General features: G+C 51.9%; 1 protein-coding gene across 4 annotated transcripts in view; it reads right to left on the minus strand.

Moving 5' to 3' along the window:
- Positions 1-16,503, minus strand: part of IFT140 (intraflagellar transport 140) — a 105,252-nt gene that overhangs the window by 1,662 nt on the left and 87,087 nt on the right. For 3 of the 4 annotated variants that reach the window (XM_007981426.3, XM_007981435.3, XM_007981444.3), the window contains 6 exons: positions 16,281-16,409; positions 15,970-16,152; positions 13,011-13,217; positions 12,534-12,746; positions 12,285-12,451; positions 10,636-10,777 (listed from right to left, as the gene is read on the minus strand). In XM_007981426.3, coding sequence (XP_007979617.3) covers positions 10,636-10,777; positions 12,285-12,451; positions 12,534-12,746; positions 13,011-13,217; positions 15,970-16,152; positions 16,281-16,409 — 1,041 coding nt within the window. Of the gene's footprint in view, positions 1-9,362; positions 9,812-10,635; positions 10,778-12,284; positions 12,452-12,533; positions 12,747-13,010; positions 13,218-15,969; positions 16,153-16,280; positions 16,410-16,503 lie in introns of those variants that run through there. The other variant, XM_037990034.2, reaches the window with a different exon arrangement.

Raw genomic sequence — 16,503 nt, forward strand, 5'->3', positions numbered from 1 at the left:
CGGAGGGCAGGTGAGGGGCGGTGGGGGGCAGGACGGGTGGCGTAGGTGGGTGAGGGGTGGTGGGGGGCAGGACGGGTGGCGTAGGTGGGTGAGGGGTGGGGGGCAGGACGGGTGGCGTAGGTGGGTGAGGGGTGGTGGGGGGCAGGACGGGTGGCGTAGGTGGGTGAGGGGTGGTGGGGGGCAGGACGGGTGGCGTAGGTGGGTGAGGGGTGGTGGGGGGCAGGACGGGTGGCGTAGGTGGGTGAGGGGTGGTGGGCAGGACGGGTGGCGTAGGTGGGTGAGGGGTGGTGGGCAGGACGGGTGGTGTAGGTGGGTGAGGGGTGGTGGGGGGCAGGACGGGTGGTGTAGGTGGGTGAGGGGTGGTGGGGGGCAGGACAAGGGTGACAGGAGTGTTGCCGGTCTCCAGCGTCGAGTGTGTGTGGGCTGTGCTCAGATGACGGCGGGAAAGCCGAGCGGACATGGGAGCTGTGGCCGGGTGAGGTGGTGCACGTGCCCCGGGCGGTGCTACAGCAGCCGTGAGGGAGCGTGTCCCTGGCCTTTCTCAGTTTAGCTGGCCTTCTTGGTTTCTTTCTTTTTTCTTTTGCATTTCGAGTTACTAAATCTCATAGGCTTCAAGCAACCACAGAGACAATAAAGAAGTTGGTGAAATATTTAAAATGTGGATTTTCTGTTAATTTTGAGGATATATCAGTCTGGGCATCTCTATAGTCCAATTTTGCTTTTATATGTAAAACTATAGTTCTCCTAGAAATAGAAACCCTGCTGGAGCAGGGCGCGGTGGTGCACACCAGCCACTCAGGAGGATCCTTTGAACCTGGGAGGCTGAGGCTGCAGGGAGCCGTGACTGTGCCACTGCACTCCAGCCTGGGTGACACAGCGAGACCCTGTCTCAAAACCAAACCAAACAACAACAAAGAAACCTTGTTAGGATTAGACTGAGTTGTTTTTCCACCAGCAAAAGGGGCCAGTGAATGGAAGTGGAAGGGTGCAGAGGGGCGTGAGCAGCCGGATCAGGGAGTCTGTGTCTCACGGGGCTGACCCTTCAGCCCTGAGGAAAAGCACTGCCGGGGAGCTTTCCTGTGAATTCTGGAGACTGCATGCAGCCCAGTGAGGCCCACACGGTCACCAGCACGTTTCTCAAGTTCGTTTCTCAATACTCAGTTTGTGAGCCCCGGGAACTATGTGCTAGGGCAACACAACTGGTGGGTGCGGAGGCCCTGCAGGCATCGGCAAAGCTGCAGGGTCTGACACATGCAGGTGTGTGGAATTCTGTATGTTGGCTACAATAGAATTATGGTTGAAAAAGAGGCCGGGCACAGTGGCTCATGCCTGTAATCCCAGCACTTTGGGAGGCCGAGGCGGACAGATCACAAGGTCAGGAGATCGAGACCATCTTGGCTAACACAGTGAAACACCGTCTCTACCAAAAAAAAAAAAAACAAAAATTAGCTGGGTGTGGTGGCACTCACCTGTAGTCCCAGCTACTTGGGAGGCTGAGGCAGGAGAATTGCTTGAGCCCGGGGGACGGAGCTTGCAGTGAGCTGAGATCGCACCACTATACTCCAGCCTGGGCAACAAAAACCAGACTCTGTCTCAAAAAAAAAAAGAAAAAGAATAAGAAGAGAGGCTTCTGACAACAGGAGCACGTCTCCTATGAGAGCAGCCCCCCTCTAACGACGACAGACACGTGGAAAGGCACTGGGGGCAGCTGTGAGCAGGCTGATGCTGGGAGCGGGTGGCACTGGGCGGGCTTCCTGCTTCTCATAACTTTGTTTTGTTTGTGTTTTTTTGAGACAGAGTCTCACTGTCTCCCAGGCTGGAGTGCGGTGGCGTGATCTCAGCTCACTGTAACCTCCGCCTCCCGGGTTCACGCCATTCTCCCGCCTCAGCCTCTCGAGTAGCTGGGACTACAAGTGCCTGCCACCATGCCCGGTTAATTTTTTGTATTTTTAGTAGAGATGGGGTTTCACCGTGTTAACCAGGATGGTCTCCATCTCCTGACCTCGTGATCTGCCTGCCTCGGCCTCCCAAAGTGCTGGGATTACAGGCGTGAGCCACCGCACCCGGCCGCTTCTCACAACTTTCTGCCTCAGGGTAGAAGTCAGGGCCAGTGTGGGGATCAGAGAGCCACATAGAAGCCTACCCTCTTCCAGGCTTAAAGAACCAGAATCAAGATTTTTGTTGACCACAGCAGCTGGAATGTGAAGGTGGAAATGTGGGGATACAGCAGGTCATAGAGGGGAGACCAAATCCTGGGCATACCCTGCCCTCATCACTAGTTGCTCCCACACTACATGTGAGGCAGGGGAGGCGCAGACTTTAAGATGGCCAACTCAAGCTACCAGCAAGGATTTCAGCTGCTATCCACCACAGGGGAAAGAGTTTCTACTCAGAGCTGAGCAAAGGTGATTGCCTAATAAAACGAACCAAAAAAAGCAAAACTTTTTGAAGGAATGTAACAGAATCCAGAGTCTCTACAATGGATTATCCAAAATGTCCACGATACAAAAAATGACTAGACATAAGCAACAGGAAAATTAGATCCATACTCAAAAGGCAAGTAATGGAGATCAATCTTACATGACCCACATATTGGAACTGGTAGCTAAGATTTTAGAGAAGCAGTTACAACTCTGTTCAAGGATATAAAGGAGGCCGGGCGCGGTGGCTCAAGCCTGTAATCCTAGCACTTTGGGAGGCCGAGACAGGTGGATCACGAGGTCAGGAGATCGAGACCATCCTGGCTAACACGGTGAAACCCCGTCTCTACTAAAAAATACAAAATACTAGCCGGGCGAGGTGTCGGGCGCCTGTAGTCCCAGCTACTCGGGAGGCTGAGGCAGGAGAATGGCGTGAACCCGGGAGGCGGAGCTTGCGGTGAGCTGAGATCCGGCCACTGCACTCCAGCCTGGGCGACAGAGCGAGACTCCGTCTCAAAAAAAAAAAAAAAAAAAAAAAAAAAGGATATAAAGGAAAATATATTTTAAACAAATTAACACATAGGCAATTTTAGCCAATAAAAAAAAGAACTAAGTGTAAATTCTAGGGCTGAAAAATACAAGCGCTAAAAAAATTGCTGGAGAGGTTAACAGCAGATTGAAGATAGCTAAAGAAAGTCTGTAAATACAAATTAGTCCAAAGGACAGAAAACAGAAAATAATGAGCAGTAATCGCAAATGTGTGTCTACTAGATATGGAAGACCTAACATTTAACTGGAGTCCCAGAAGGAAAAAAGAGCAAATTTCCCAAATTTGGTGAAACACAAATGTAAATCCAAAAAGCCCAGGATAAATACAATGAAAACACCTAGCAACATCATTATCACACTGCTGAAATACAAATTCAAAAAGAAAATCATGAGAGCAGCCAGTGTGGTGGGAGATGGAGAGAGACGTGACACGTAAGGGCCCCAGAGACAGCCCACAGCTGACTCTTCCAGAAACAATGGAGGCCCAGACATAGGGAAAACATTCAAGTGCTGAAAGGAAACAAATCTGTCAAATCAGGATTTTTTTGAGTCAGGACCTTGCTCTGTTGCCCAGGCTGGAGTGCAGTGGTTCTTTCGCAGCTCGCTGCAGACTCAACCTCCTGGGCTCAGCAATCCTCCCACCTCAGCCGCCCAAGCAGCTAAGACTGCAGGTGTGTGCCACCGTGCCTTGCTGTTTTTTGTCAGAGATGGGGTCTCACTTGTTGCCCAGGCTGGACTTGAACTCCTGGCCTCAAGAAATCCTCCCACCTTGGCCTCCCAAAGTGCTGAGATTACAGGCGTGAGCCACCGCGCTCGGCCTCAGAATTCTTTATCTGATGAGAACAACCTTAAAGAATACAGGCAAAATAAATACATTTCAGATTAATGAAAAGTAAGACAACTCATCAGGAGATCTCAACTTGAAGAAATGCTAACGGGAGCTCAGGCTGAATAAGAATGATACCGCAGGCAAAGCTGAATCACTGGGAAGAAGTAAGAACACCAGAAATGGTGCTTTGGGAGGCCGAGGCGGGTGGATCACCTGAGGTCTGGAGTTCGAGACCAGCCTGACCAACATGGAGAAACCCTGTCTCCCCTAAAAATACAAAATTAGCTGGGCATGGTGGTGCATGATTGTAATCCCAGCTACTCAGGAGCCTGAGGCAGCAGAATCATTTGAACCCAGGAGGTGGAGGTTATGGTGAGTTGAGATTGTGCCACTGCACTGCAGCCTGGGCAACAAAGAGTGAAACCACCTCAAAAAAAAAAAAAAAAAGAAAATGAACACCAGAAATGGTAAATATGTAAGTAAATGTAAAAGACTGTTTCTTTCCTTTTAATTTCTTTCTTTTTTTTTTTCTTTGAGATGGAGTCTCGCTCTGTCACCCAGACTGGAGTGCAGTGGCGTGATCCCGGCTTACTGCAAGCTCTGCCTCCTGAGTTCATGCCATTCTCCTGCCTCAGCCTCCCCAGCAGCTGGGACTACAGGCGCCCACCACCATGCCCGGCTAATTTTTTTGTATTTTTTTGGCAGAGATGGGGTTTCACTGTGTTAGACAGGATGGTCTTGATCTCCTGACCTCGTGATCCACCCGCCTCGGCCTCCCAAAGTGCTGGGATTACAGGCATGAGCCACTGCGCCCAGCCTCCTTTTAATTTCATTAAAACATATGACTGTTGAAAGCAAAAATTATAACACTATATTGTGTTTATAATACATTTCAATGTTATACATTTGACACACATAGGTAGGGACGTGGGTAGGTAAATGGACCTACCTGCTAACTCTAATGTGATAAGTATGTTTATGGTAATCCCTAGGGCAAACGCTAGAAATATAATGCAAAGAGAGGAGTAGAGATAAAAAGCTGATAGCTTTTTAATGAAATTGAAAAAAGTATTCAACTGACTTAAAAGAAGGCAGGAAAGAAGGTTCAAAGGAACGATAATAAAACTGGTAGGACAAACCAAACAAAAATGGTAGCCTAAAATCAAGCCATATTAATTATATTAACTGTAAATGGACAAAACATTCCAATTAAAAAGAGATTATCAGAAATCTAGAAAAACTCAACTCTGTGCTATCAGCAATATACTTTAAATACAATGATACAGATGGGCAGAAGGTGAAAGGAAGGAAAAAGTATCATTAAATACAATGATACAGATGGGCAGAAGGTGAAAAGGAAAAACAAACCCTGCACAACACGGCGTAAGATGCGGGACTAGCTATACCAGTGTTAGATTTGCTATACCTCAAGACACATTACCCGAGATCAACGGGACATTTCACAAAGATAAATTCAGTTTCCCGGCTTACTGCCTCAAGAGAGAGTTTTCAGGCCACAGTGCAGAAGAGGGTCACAGAGCCAGCAGTCTCCCTGTGCTGAGGAGAAGAAAGTTCATAGTTTGAGGATGCCCAGGTGGCCAGAACTGGTGGGATACAGTACTGGACAGGAGAGAACAGAGAGAGAGCACTTCGGAGTCCTGCAGAGGGTTCCATCCGAGTCTTATCTGAGTGCTGAATAGTGCACACATGTGACGAAAGCAACTGAGGCCAGGCAAAGACTGTAGGAAATAATCAGGTGGAACAATCCCCAGAGAGAGATCACACATGGCCGGGGAGAGAGAGATCACACATGGCTGGAGAGAGAGATCACACATGGCCAGAGACAGAGAGATCACACATGGCTGGAGAGAGAGATCACACATGGCCGGAGAGAGAGAGATCACACATGGCTGGAGAGATCACACATGGCCAGAGAGAGAGATCACACATGGCCAGAGAGAGAGATCACACATGGCCGGAGAGAGTGATCACACATGGCCAGAGAGAGATCACACATGGCCGGAGAGAGCACACATGGCCGGAGAGAGAGATCACACATGGCCAGAGAGAGAGATCACACATGGCCGGAGAGAGATCACACATGGCCGGAGAGAGATCACACATGGCCGGGGAGAGAGATCACACATGGCCGGGGAGAGAGAGATCACATATGGCCAGAGAGAGAGTGAACACACATGGCTGGAGAGAGAGATCACACATGGCCAGAGACAGAGAGATCACACATGGCCGGAGAGAGAGATCACACATGGCCAGAGAGAGAGTGATCACACATGGCTGGAGAGAGAGATCACACATGGCTGGAGAGAGAGATCACACATCGCCGGAGAGAGAGAGATCACACATGGCCAGAGACAGAGAGATCACACATGGCTGGAGAGAGAGATCACACATGGCCAGAGAGAGAGAGATCACACATGGCCAGGGAGAGAGAGATCACATATGGCCAGAGAGAGAGTGAACACACATGGCTGGAGAGAGAGATCACACATGGCTGGAGAGACAGATCACACATGGCTGGAGAGAGAGATCACATATGGCCAGAGAGAGAGAGATCACACATGGCCGGGGAGAGAGAGATCACATATGGCCAGAGAGAGAGTGAACACACATGGCTGGAGAGAGAGATCACACATGGCTGGAGAGACAGATCACACATGGCTGGAGAGAGAGATCACACATGGCTGGAGAGAGAGATCACACATGGCCAGAGAGAGAGTGATCACACATGGCTGGAGAGAGAGAGATCACACATGGCCGGGGAGAGAGAGATCACATATGGCCAGAGAGAGAGTGAACACACATGGCTGGAGAGAGAGATCACACATGGCTGGAGAGACAGATCACACATGGCTGGAGAGAGAGATCACACATGGCTGGAGAGAGAGATCACACATGGCCAGAGAGAGAGAGATCACACATGGCCGGGGAGAGAGAGATCACATATGGCCAGAGAGAGAGTGAACACACATGGCTGGAGAGAGAGATCACACATGGCTGGAGAGACAGATCACACATGGCTGGAGAGAGAGATCACACATGGCTGGAGAGAGAGATCACACATGGCCAGAGAGAGAGAGATCACACATGGCCGGGGAGAGAGAGATCACATATGGCCAGAGAGAGAGTGAACACACATGGCTGGAGAGAGAGATCACACATGGCTGGAGAGACAGATCACACATGGCTGGAGAGAGAGATCACACATGGCTGGAGAGAGAGATCACACATGGCCAGAGAGAGAGTGATCACACATGGCTGGAGAGAGAGATCACACATGGCTGGAGAGACAGATCACACATGGCCAGAGAGAGAGTGAACACACATGGCTGGAGAGAGAGATCACACATGGCCAGAGAGAGAGTGAACACACATGGCTGGAGAGAGAGATCACACATGGCCAGAGAGTGAACACACATGGCTGGAGAGAGAGATCACACATGGCCAGAGAGAGAGAGATCACACATGGCCAGAGAGAGATCACACATGGCCAGAGAGAGAGTGAACACACATGGCTGGAGAGACAGATCACACATGGCTGGAGAGAGAGATCACACATGGCTGGAGAGAGAGATCACACATGGCCAGAGAGAGAGAGATCACACATGGCCGGGGAGAGAGAGATCACATATGGCCAGAGAGAGAGTGAACACACATGGCTGGAGAGAGAGATCACACATGGCCAGAGAGAGAGTGATCACACATGGCTGGAGAGAGAGATCACACATGGCTGGAGAGACAGATCACACATGGCCAGAGAGAGAGTGAACACACATGGCTGGAGAGAGAGATCACACATGGCCAGAGAGAGAGTGAACACACATGGCTGGAGAGAGAGATCACACATGGCCAGAGAGAGAGTGAACACACATGGCTGGAGAGAGAGATCACACATGGCCAGAGAGTGAACACACATGGCTGGAGAGAGAGATCACACATGGCCAGAGAGAGAGAGATCACACATGGCCAGAGAGAGATCACACATGGCCAGAGAGAGAGAGATCACACATGGCCAGAGAGAGAGTGATCACACATGGCCGGAGAGAGAGAGATCACACATGGCCGAACAGTGAGTGGTCACACGTGGCTGGAGAGAGAGTGGTCACACATGGCCAGGAACTGTTTGCACTCCCACCAGCCAGAGTGGAAAGACCTCCCATTACAGGAGTCAGTGAGAAGAGCAGAGCCCTCACAAGGGTACTGCCTGGATAGTGGGACAAAATTAGCACTAGACTCAAGGCTGTTCTAGACCCCACTAACAAAGCTAAAAAGCAAGCTGCAAGATGATCACATTATTCCCAAGTAACTTAACCTTGTCCCAGAACAAAACTCAAAAATATTTAAAAGAACACACACACACACTGAGAGAGAGACTCCATCACCCAACAACCTAAAACACTCACAATGTCTGGAATCCAATAATAAACTATCAAACATCCAAAGAAGCAGAAAATAATGAACCATAATAATAAGAATCAATCAACAGAAACAGATCCAGAATTGACAGACTGAGTTAGGAGACAAGGACGTTAAAACCCCTATTATAAATATGCTTCCTATGCTCAAGAAGGTCAAGCTAAGTGTAAGCATAATACAGACATGAAAGATATGGGGAAAGAAGTGAAAAGTAGAGGTAAGCAGCTGATAGCTAAAATGAAATTGTAAAAAATATTCAACTAAAAAGAAGGCAGGAAAGAAGGTTCAAAGGAACAATAATAAAAACTGGTGGAAAAAGTTGACAGGTAGAAAACTGACATGAAAAAGATGGATGGGATTAGCATCAGAGTGAGACACTGCAGAAGGAAAGCTGGTAAACTTGAAGCAATAGGAATGGCAAATCCCTAAAATGAAAAACAGAAAAATTCCTGGGGGGAGAAAAGAAGAGCATCAATTGAGCGAGGGGATGAAGGGATGGTACTGTATTACAAGTCACTGGAATTTCAGAAGCAGAGGGAAAAAGGAACAGAAGGGAACTGCAGCCAGGCGCGGTGGCTCATGCCTGCAATCCCAGCACTTTGGGAGATTGAGGCGGGTGGATCACTTGAGGTCAGGAGTTCAAGACCAGCCTGGCCACCATGGTGAAACCCCATCTCTACAGGCATGCTGGTGCACACCTGTAGTCGCAGCTACGCGGGAGGCTGAGGCAGGAGAAACGCTTGAACCCAGGAGGTGGAGGTTGCAGTGAGCCGAGATCACACCACTGCACTCCAGCCTGGGCAACACAGCAAGACTCCGCTGCATAGGCCGGGCGCGGTGGCTCAAGCCTGTAATCCCAGCACTTTGGGAGGCCGAGACGGGCGGATCACGAAGTCAGGAGATCGAGACCATCCTGGCTAACACGGTGAAACCCCATCTCTACTAAAAATACAAAAAACTAGCCGGGCGAGGTGGCGGGCGCCTGTAGTCCCAGCTACTCCGGAGGCTGAGGCAGGAGAATGGCGTGAACCCAGGAGGCGGAGCTTGCAGTGAGCTGAGATCCGGCCACTGCACTCCAGTCCGGGCTACAGAGCAAGACTCCGTCTCAAAAAAAAAAAAAAAAAAAGACTCCGCTGCATAAATAAATAAATAAATAAATAAAAATAAGGGAACTTCCTCACAGACTGGGAGAAAATATTTGTAAATCATACCTGATCGAGGAAATGTATGTAGAATATATAAAGAATATAATAATAAGAAAACCCACTAAAATGATGAGAAAAGGCTTGAGTGCTTCACAGATGTGTAAATGGATAACACACACATGAGAAGGTGCTCCACATCACTATTCATCCAGAGAATGTAAATTTAAAGCACAGCGAGGTGGTTCTCACGCTCTAGGAAGGCTAAAATTAGAAAGAATGATCAAATGCTGGTGGAGATGAGGAACAGCGTCGAACACGGCAGCTAAATAAGTTATTAGCCTGCCACTTTAAAGTGACGATGTGTTGTCTCGAAAATTAAAAAATAATAAAGCGACTAAAAAATGGAACACCGTTTTCTTTTTTGGTAAAAATGCCTGAAAAAGAAATTGTGGTTATTCAGACTTGGGTACATGCAGACATTTCTTCACAAAGTAAGTCTGTAGCTTCCAGGTGGCACCGCTAGTAACAGCCAGCAACAGGTGAGACTGTTACTTTTTGCTACTGACAATTTTGTTTCTCTGCTGAGACAGGGTCTCGCTCTGTCACCCAGGTCCCCCAGGCTGGAGTGCAGCGGCACCATCAGATCTCACTGCAGCCTCAACCTCCTGGGCTCAAGTGATCCTCCCACCTCAGCCTCCCAAGCAGCTGGGACCCCAGGTATGTGCCACCATGCCTGGCTAATTTTTTTTTTTTTTTTGAGATGGAGTCTCGCTCTGTCACCCAGGCTGGAGTGCAGTGGCCGGATCTCAGCTCACTGCAAGCTCCGCCTCCCGGTTTCACACCATTCTCCTGCCTCAGCCTCCTGAGTAGCTGGGACTACAGGCGCCCGCCACCTCGCCCGGCTAGTTTTTTGTATTTTTTAGTAGAGACGGGGTTTCACCGTGTTAGCCAGGATGGTCTTGATCTCCTGACCTCATGATCCGCCCGTCTCGGCCTCCCAAAGTGCTAGGATTACAGGCTTGAGCCACTGCGCCCAGCCGCCTGGCTAATTTTTTCCGTTTTTGTAGAGATGGAGTTTCACCATATTGCCCAGGCTGGTCTTGAACTCCTGGGCTCAAGTCATTCTCCCGCCTCACCCTCCCAAAATGCTGGGATTATAGACTTGAGCCACTGCGCCTGGCCAATTTGAGCTCTTAAGCCTTCGTTTCAGTAGCCTTGTGTAGCAGGATGCCGCTAGTGAGCAGCGCCCAGGCCTCACCGTCTGGTACTCCTCCATCCGCACGTAGTGCTCCACCAGGAAGCCGTAGATGTCCCCGATGCGGATGGTGCTGTCCAGGTCTGGTTCCTCTAGGAGCAGCTCACACTGCTTGATGGACTCCTTGGGGTCCTCCGTGTATGTCCTGCCGAGAGCAGAGATGAGGCCTGGACCCTGAAGCCCTGAACACCTACTGTTATCAGAGGTCGGAGGAGACTCTTGGCCTATAAGAGGAGCTCTCCGGAATGGCAGGAGGAAACTTTCTATGAAGTTAATTCATTAATTCCTTAATTTGTTCATTCATAAATGAACTCACCCATTTAACACTCTCACAGGTCACTTGAATGCTGGGTCCTAGGCTTAGACATGAAGACCAAAGACTTGCGACCCTATTCCTGCTCCATGGAATAGTCCAGAGGGGGCTAGAAACCTCCGGACAAAGTGTGGCCCAGAGGGGACGTGGTGCGTGTGGACAGGGTGCATGGAGAGGCGCACAGCAGCCCTTGCCCGAGGCCGCTGGGAAGAACCCTCCAAGCAGAGAGGCTGGTCCGCACACAGGTTGTGTGTGTGGCCTGGCGTGAGGGTCTGTGTCAGGGCAGGGTGTGTGGCCTGGGAGCTGGGACGACACCAGGGAGGTGAGCCTGCTGGAACACAGTGTGGTCCAGAGCAGGTGACTGGAGCCGTGCGGAGCTCAGGCTCCAATGTCAGGAGGGTCCAGGGCCCATCTGGCCACCCACTGACTCGGCCATTCCAGACAGGTGCCTGGCCTGCCCTCTGACCCCTGGCACATAGAAGGCTGCCCGCCCTGGCCCTCACACGTCGTCTCCCCTCCACCCACGTCCTGTGCTATCCCTGACGACCAGCTGCTATCGATTCTCTTCCTCTCCTGCCTCCTGTGGCCTAAGCTGGGCAGACACCTGTGAGACACTGATACCCCAGAATCGATACGCGCAAGCGGACCGTGCCCTTCCAAGGGTCCAACATTGTTCAAAGTACTTCTGGAACTCTCGTTTTGGAAAAGGTTCTCAGATAAGGAAGCGCCCTTGCCAGCTGAGACGGAGGTTGGGCCCTGAAGCGCTCAGGCCAATGCCCACCGTGCTGTCCACAAAGCAGCTGTCTGAAAAGCTGTTACTGCCCATACATGAAGACGGGGAGGTATTCAAATAAACTTAGAATCTCGGCCTCTCCTGAAAACCGAGACGATTGGCTGCCTGGGTCTCCTCTCCACAAGCTTGGAGCTGGTGGCAGTTGACCTGTGGAGAGGCACGAGCCCACTGGCCACCATGGTCCCCACCACCCCAGGTCACACAGTGGCCCTCACTCGGGACTCCCCTGCCCGGCCCCTGCACACCCTAAGCAGGTCCATGGCTCCCCAGACACACCCTCTCCTGTACCAGATCCGCCGCCGCCTCCCGCTCCCCCACCAGGTTTCTCTCTCAGCATCTCGGGGGTTTCCAGAATGCCTTCCCAAGGCTGTGCCCAGGCTCTGAGGGCTCCCAGGAGGAGGTGGGGTGTGTCTTCAGCAACAGTGCTGTCCCGAGCGAGCTCCCACCTGCTGTCCCGCCCCTCTGCTGGCTGCGGTTTCTTGTGCTCAGCCCTGACCCTGTAGTCACATCTGCCCTGGCCTGGCCCTGCTGGCCCCGGGGGCGCACCTGCGGGCCTGGATGAACCTCTTCACCAGTGCCATCCTGCTCTGTAGCTGTGCCAGCCTGGTCTCCTGGTCCAGGGGGCTCTTGGCCTTGGCCTTGGCCAGGCACTTGTAGGCCTCGGTCAGTGCCCCGTGGGCTTTGTCATAGTTCTGGTATTCATCGATCTCCACCTGTATGGATGAGAACTGTCAAGACCTGCTGGGCTCCACAGCCCTCCCGGGGCCCCGCTGGCATCCCAGGGAGGGCCTGCACCTGGGCACAAGCGTCGTAAAAGCCGGCCAGGAGGTCCAGGGCCCGCCCCTTGGTGTAGAAGCTGATAATGTTCCTCATGATCTCCGGCTCCTTCCGCCAGTCGAGGGACTGCAGGTAGTTGGCAGCCATGATGTAGATCTCCTTCTGCCTGGACACGCTCGCGAAGAACGTGATTTTCTCTGTGTCTCCGGATTTGAGCAGCGCCCTCATGGCCTAGGCAGAGAGACGGCCAGGCTCAGGCAAGCAGGCGCTGGGCCGGGACAAGCACAAGGGACCCCGAGCAGGAGCTCTCACAAGAAGAAGGGCTCAGGGCTTCCCGACAGAGAGAGATCTAGTGGTCATGCTCCTCCTGGCCAGAAAGGCTCAGCCATGGCTCGGGGGAGTCACAAAGGCAAACGGAGATGCACGCAGGGGACCCCAGCCTCACTGCCTGGGAAGCAGCCGCGGGCTGGGGCCGGGAGAGGGGCCGGCGCTCACCTTCAGCTTATTGCCGGCCTGCGTGTACTTCTTGGTGGCCAGGTGGTAGCTGCCTTGGCGCATGCAGCAGTTTGCTATCTGCTCCAGCAGCTCCCGCCGAGACTCCTCGGGCAGGTCCGAGGAGTCCTTGGCCACGGTCATCTTTTCCGCCATCTCCTCGGTGATGCTCATGTTTTGCTCCAGGCATAGCTGCAGGGCTTCGTGATACTGCAAAGGTGCAGAGATGCCACGGGGCTGCTGAGGGGGCCACGACCCGAAGTGCGCCCCTCATCTGCCACTGCTTCAGAGGAAACCAGGCCCCTCGGCTCAGAGGCGGCCTCTGTCTAGCTGGGGTGGGTATGGAGGGGACAAGGATGTCTCCCCCCACGCCTCACCAACCTAGTCATTGACGTGACTTTCTCACGCTGTTAACATTTGAGTGGAACGAAGGAAACAACAGTCTCAAGTGATATATGCTCAAAAGAATATTATGTTTGGGAGAAAAGAAAACTGGTAATTTTCTTCTATAATTCTAAATTTTTTAAATTAAATTTTAAAATTAAATTTTTGAGACAGTGTGTCACTCTGTCACCCAGGTTGGAGTGCGGTGGTGCAATCACAGCTCACTACAGCCTCCACCTCCCAGGGTAAGATGATCTTCCTGCCTCAGGTTTTGTATTTTCAGTAGAGACCGGGTTTTGCCATGTTGCCCAAGCTGCTCTTGAACTCCTGGACTCAAGCAATCTGCCTGCCTTAGCCTCCCAAAGTGCCGGAATTGCAGGCACGAGCCACTGCCTGATTTTCCCAACATTTTAAGAATTTTTTTGTTAGTTTGTTTTGAGACAGGGTTTCGCTCTTGTTGCCCAGGCTGGAGTGCAATGGCACAATCTCGGCTCACAACCTCCACCTCCTGGGTTCAAGCCATTCTCCTGCCTCAGCCTCCTGAGTAGCTGGGATTACAGGCATGCGCCACCATGCCCAGCTAATTTTGTAATTTTTTTTTTAGTAGAGATGAGGTTTCTCCATGTTGGTCAGGCTGGTCTCGAACTCCTGATCTCAGGTGATCTGCCCGCCTCGGCCTCCCAAAATGCTGGGATTACAGGAGTGAGCCACCACGCCCAGCTCTCATTTTAAGAAAAATTTTGGCCAGGCGCAGTGGCTCACGCCTGTAATCCCAGCACTTTGGGAGGCCTAGGCGGGTGGATCACAAGGTCAGGAGATCGAGACCATCCTGGCTAACACGGTGAAACCCCGTCTCTACTAAAAATACAAAACATTAGGCAGGCATGGTGGCAGGCGTCTGTAGTCCCAGCTACTCGGGAGGCTGAGGCAGGAGAATGGTGTGAAACTGGGAGGCGGAGCTTGCAGTGAGCCGAGATCGCACCACTGCACTCCAGCCTGGGCGACAGAGCGAGACGCCGTATCCAAGAAAAAAAAATTTTTTTAATATTCTTGAGAGTATGTCTTAGGCAGGCATGTTGGCTCACGCCTGCAATTCCAGCACTTTGGGAGGCCAAGGCGAGAGGATCACTTGGGCCCAAGAGTTTGAGGCCAGCCTGGGCAACATAGTGAGACCCCCATTTCCACAAGAAAAAAAAACAGTAATAACCCACAAATATATATGAAGTAATAACACATTTATATTAAGAAAAAGAATATGGCCGAGTGCGGTGGCTCACACCTGTAATCCCAGCACTTCGGGAGGCTAAGACAGGCATATCACGAGTTCAGGAGATTGAGACTATCCTGGCCAACATGGTGGAACCTCGTCTTTACTAAAATACAAAAATTAGCTGGGCATGGTGGCATGCACCTGTAGTCCCTGCTACTTGGGAAGCTGAGGCAGGAGAATCACTTGAACCCAGGAAGTGGAGCTTGCAGTGAGCTGAGATTGTGCCACTGCACTCCAGCCTGGTGACAGAGTGAGACTCCGTCTCAGAAAAAAGAAAAATAATTCTGTCTTGGAGGTGTTTCCATGTCAGTACGCTGGGGGCTGCCACGTGCTCTCTGCTGCGTAGACGTCCACAGTGCTGAGGAAGCCCTGGGGATCCAACCAGCCTGGTGACAGACACAAGGGCCAGTGTCCTTGCTGCGTAAACCTCTGCCGAGCACGCCCTGTGCACACGCCACTCACACGTGCGTCAACGTGTCTGTCAGGATGAACTCTCGAGGGAAGGGGAGGCTGGGACAGGGAGACCTTGTCTTGTGACAGGTTCTGCCTGCTGTGTTCCACAGGGCCTGGGTGTATCTGCTTCCCATGATAATCCAGGAAGTTTTCTCACCTTTTCACCCTTAATAGCCCAGTAAAAAATGGCATCTCTGTGAATTTTGATCTGCATTCCTATCATGAATAAAGCGAAGAATTTTATATTTGGGAACCACCCATATTTCCATTTGAATAAACTGTTCCTGGCCAGTCACAGGGCTCACGTCTACAGTCCCAGTGCTTTGGGAGGCTGAGGCAGGAGGATTGCTTGAGCCTAGGAGTTCAAGACCAGTCTGGGCAACATAGCAAGACCCTGACTCTATGCGAAAACTTTTAAAAACTTAGCTGGGGATGGTGGCCCACGCCTGTGTCCCAGCTACGCAGGAGGAGCGAGGGTTGCTTGAGCCCGGGAGGTTGAGGCCGCAGTGAGCCAAGATGGCACCACCACAATCCAGCCTGGGCAAGAGTGAGACCCTGTTTCAAAAAAAAAAAAAAAAAGGCTAAGATGGTAAATTTTGTGTTATGTGTATTTTTACCACCCCCTCCCCACCATAGGTGAGTGCAACTCCCTGTGTATGATCTGATGCCAGCATGAAGGATGGCAAGTCTACACTCATGGACCTACCGCGTGTGCTGTACGTGAAATCCAGGGCACCATAGCCTTCCTTGAGAACTCATAACCAAGCGAGCAGCCATTCCCACAGCCCCTGGGGATAGGGGACCTGAGCCACGGAGCCTGCGTGGAGCTGAGCCCAGGCCCCGCTGGCCCTGTACCTTCTTGGCGGCCAGCAGCAGCTCCACTGCCCTCTCATACTGACTGTGCTGGATGAAGAAGTCGGAGCAGCGGGCCAGGAGCGCAGGGTCTGATGTCTCATCCAGGTCCTCTGCTATGAGCTGCAGGGCCACAAACTGCTGGGTGGCAAAGGCCAGCTCCAGGGCCTTGGAGAAGTGGCCAGCCTGCGGATGTGGTGGGCTCTGAGCAGCTGCCCGAGGCCTGGGGGCCCGAGACCTCGGAGGCCTCGCACAAGCAAAGGCCCCCTGGCCTGCTGCCCTTCCCAAGGCCCCCACCAGTGGCCGGCCCTCACCTTGTGGTACAGCATGACCGCCCTGTCCATCTGCATGCCCTTCTCCTCATAGTATCGGGCCGCCTCGATCATGTCCTCGGGGGAGCTCAGCAGGGCCAAGTTCATGAGCTGGTCGTCCAGGCTGTTCTCCTGCAGGGAGGGAGGCAGGGCCCTGAAGCGGCTCCCACTGGCTTCCCCAGGCCCGCTGAGATTCTGGAATGTGGCCGGGTGTGAACCCACCCCT

This window comes from Chlorocebus sabaeus, chromosome 5 (genome assembly GCF_047675955.1).
Source record: "Chlorocebus sabaeus isolate Y175 chromosome 5, mChlSab1.0.hap1, whole genome shotgun sequence".
Taxonomy (NCBI): domain Eukaryota; kingdom Metazoa; phylum Chordata; class Mammalia; order Primates; family Cercopithecidae; genus Chlorocebus; species Chlorocebus sabaeus.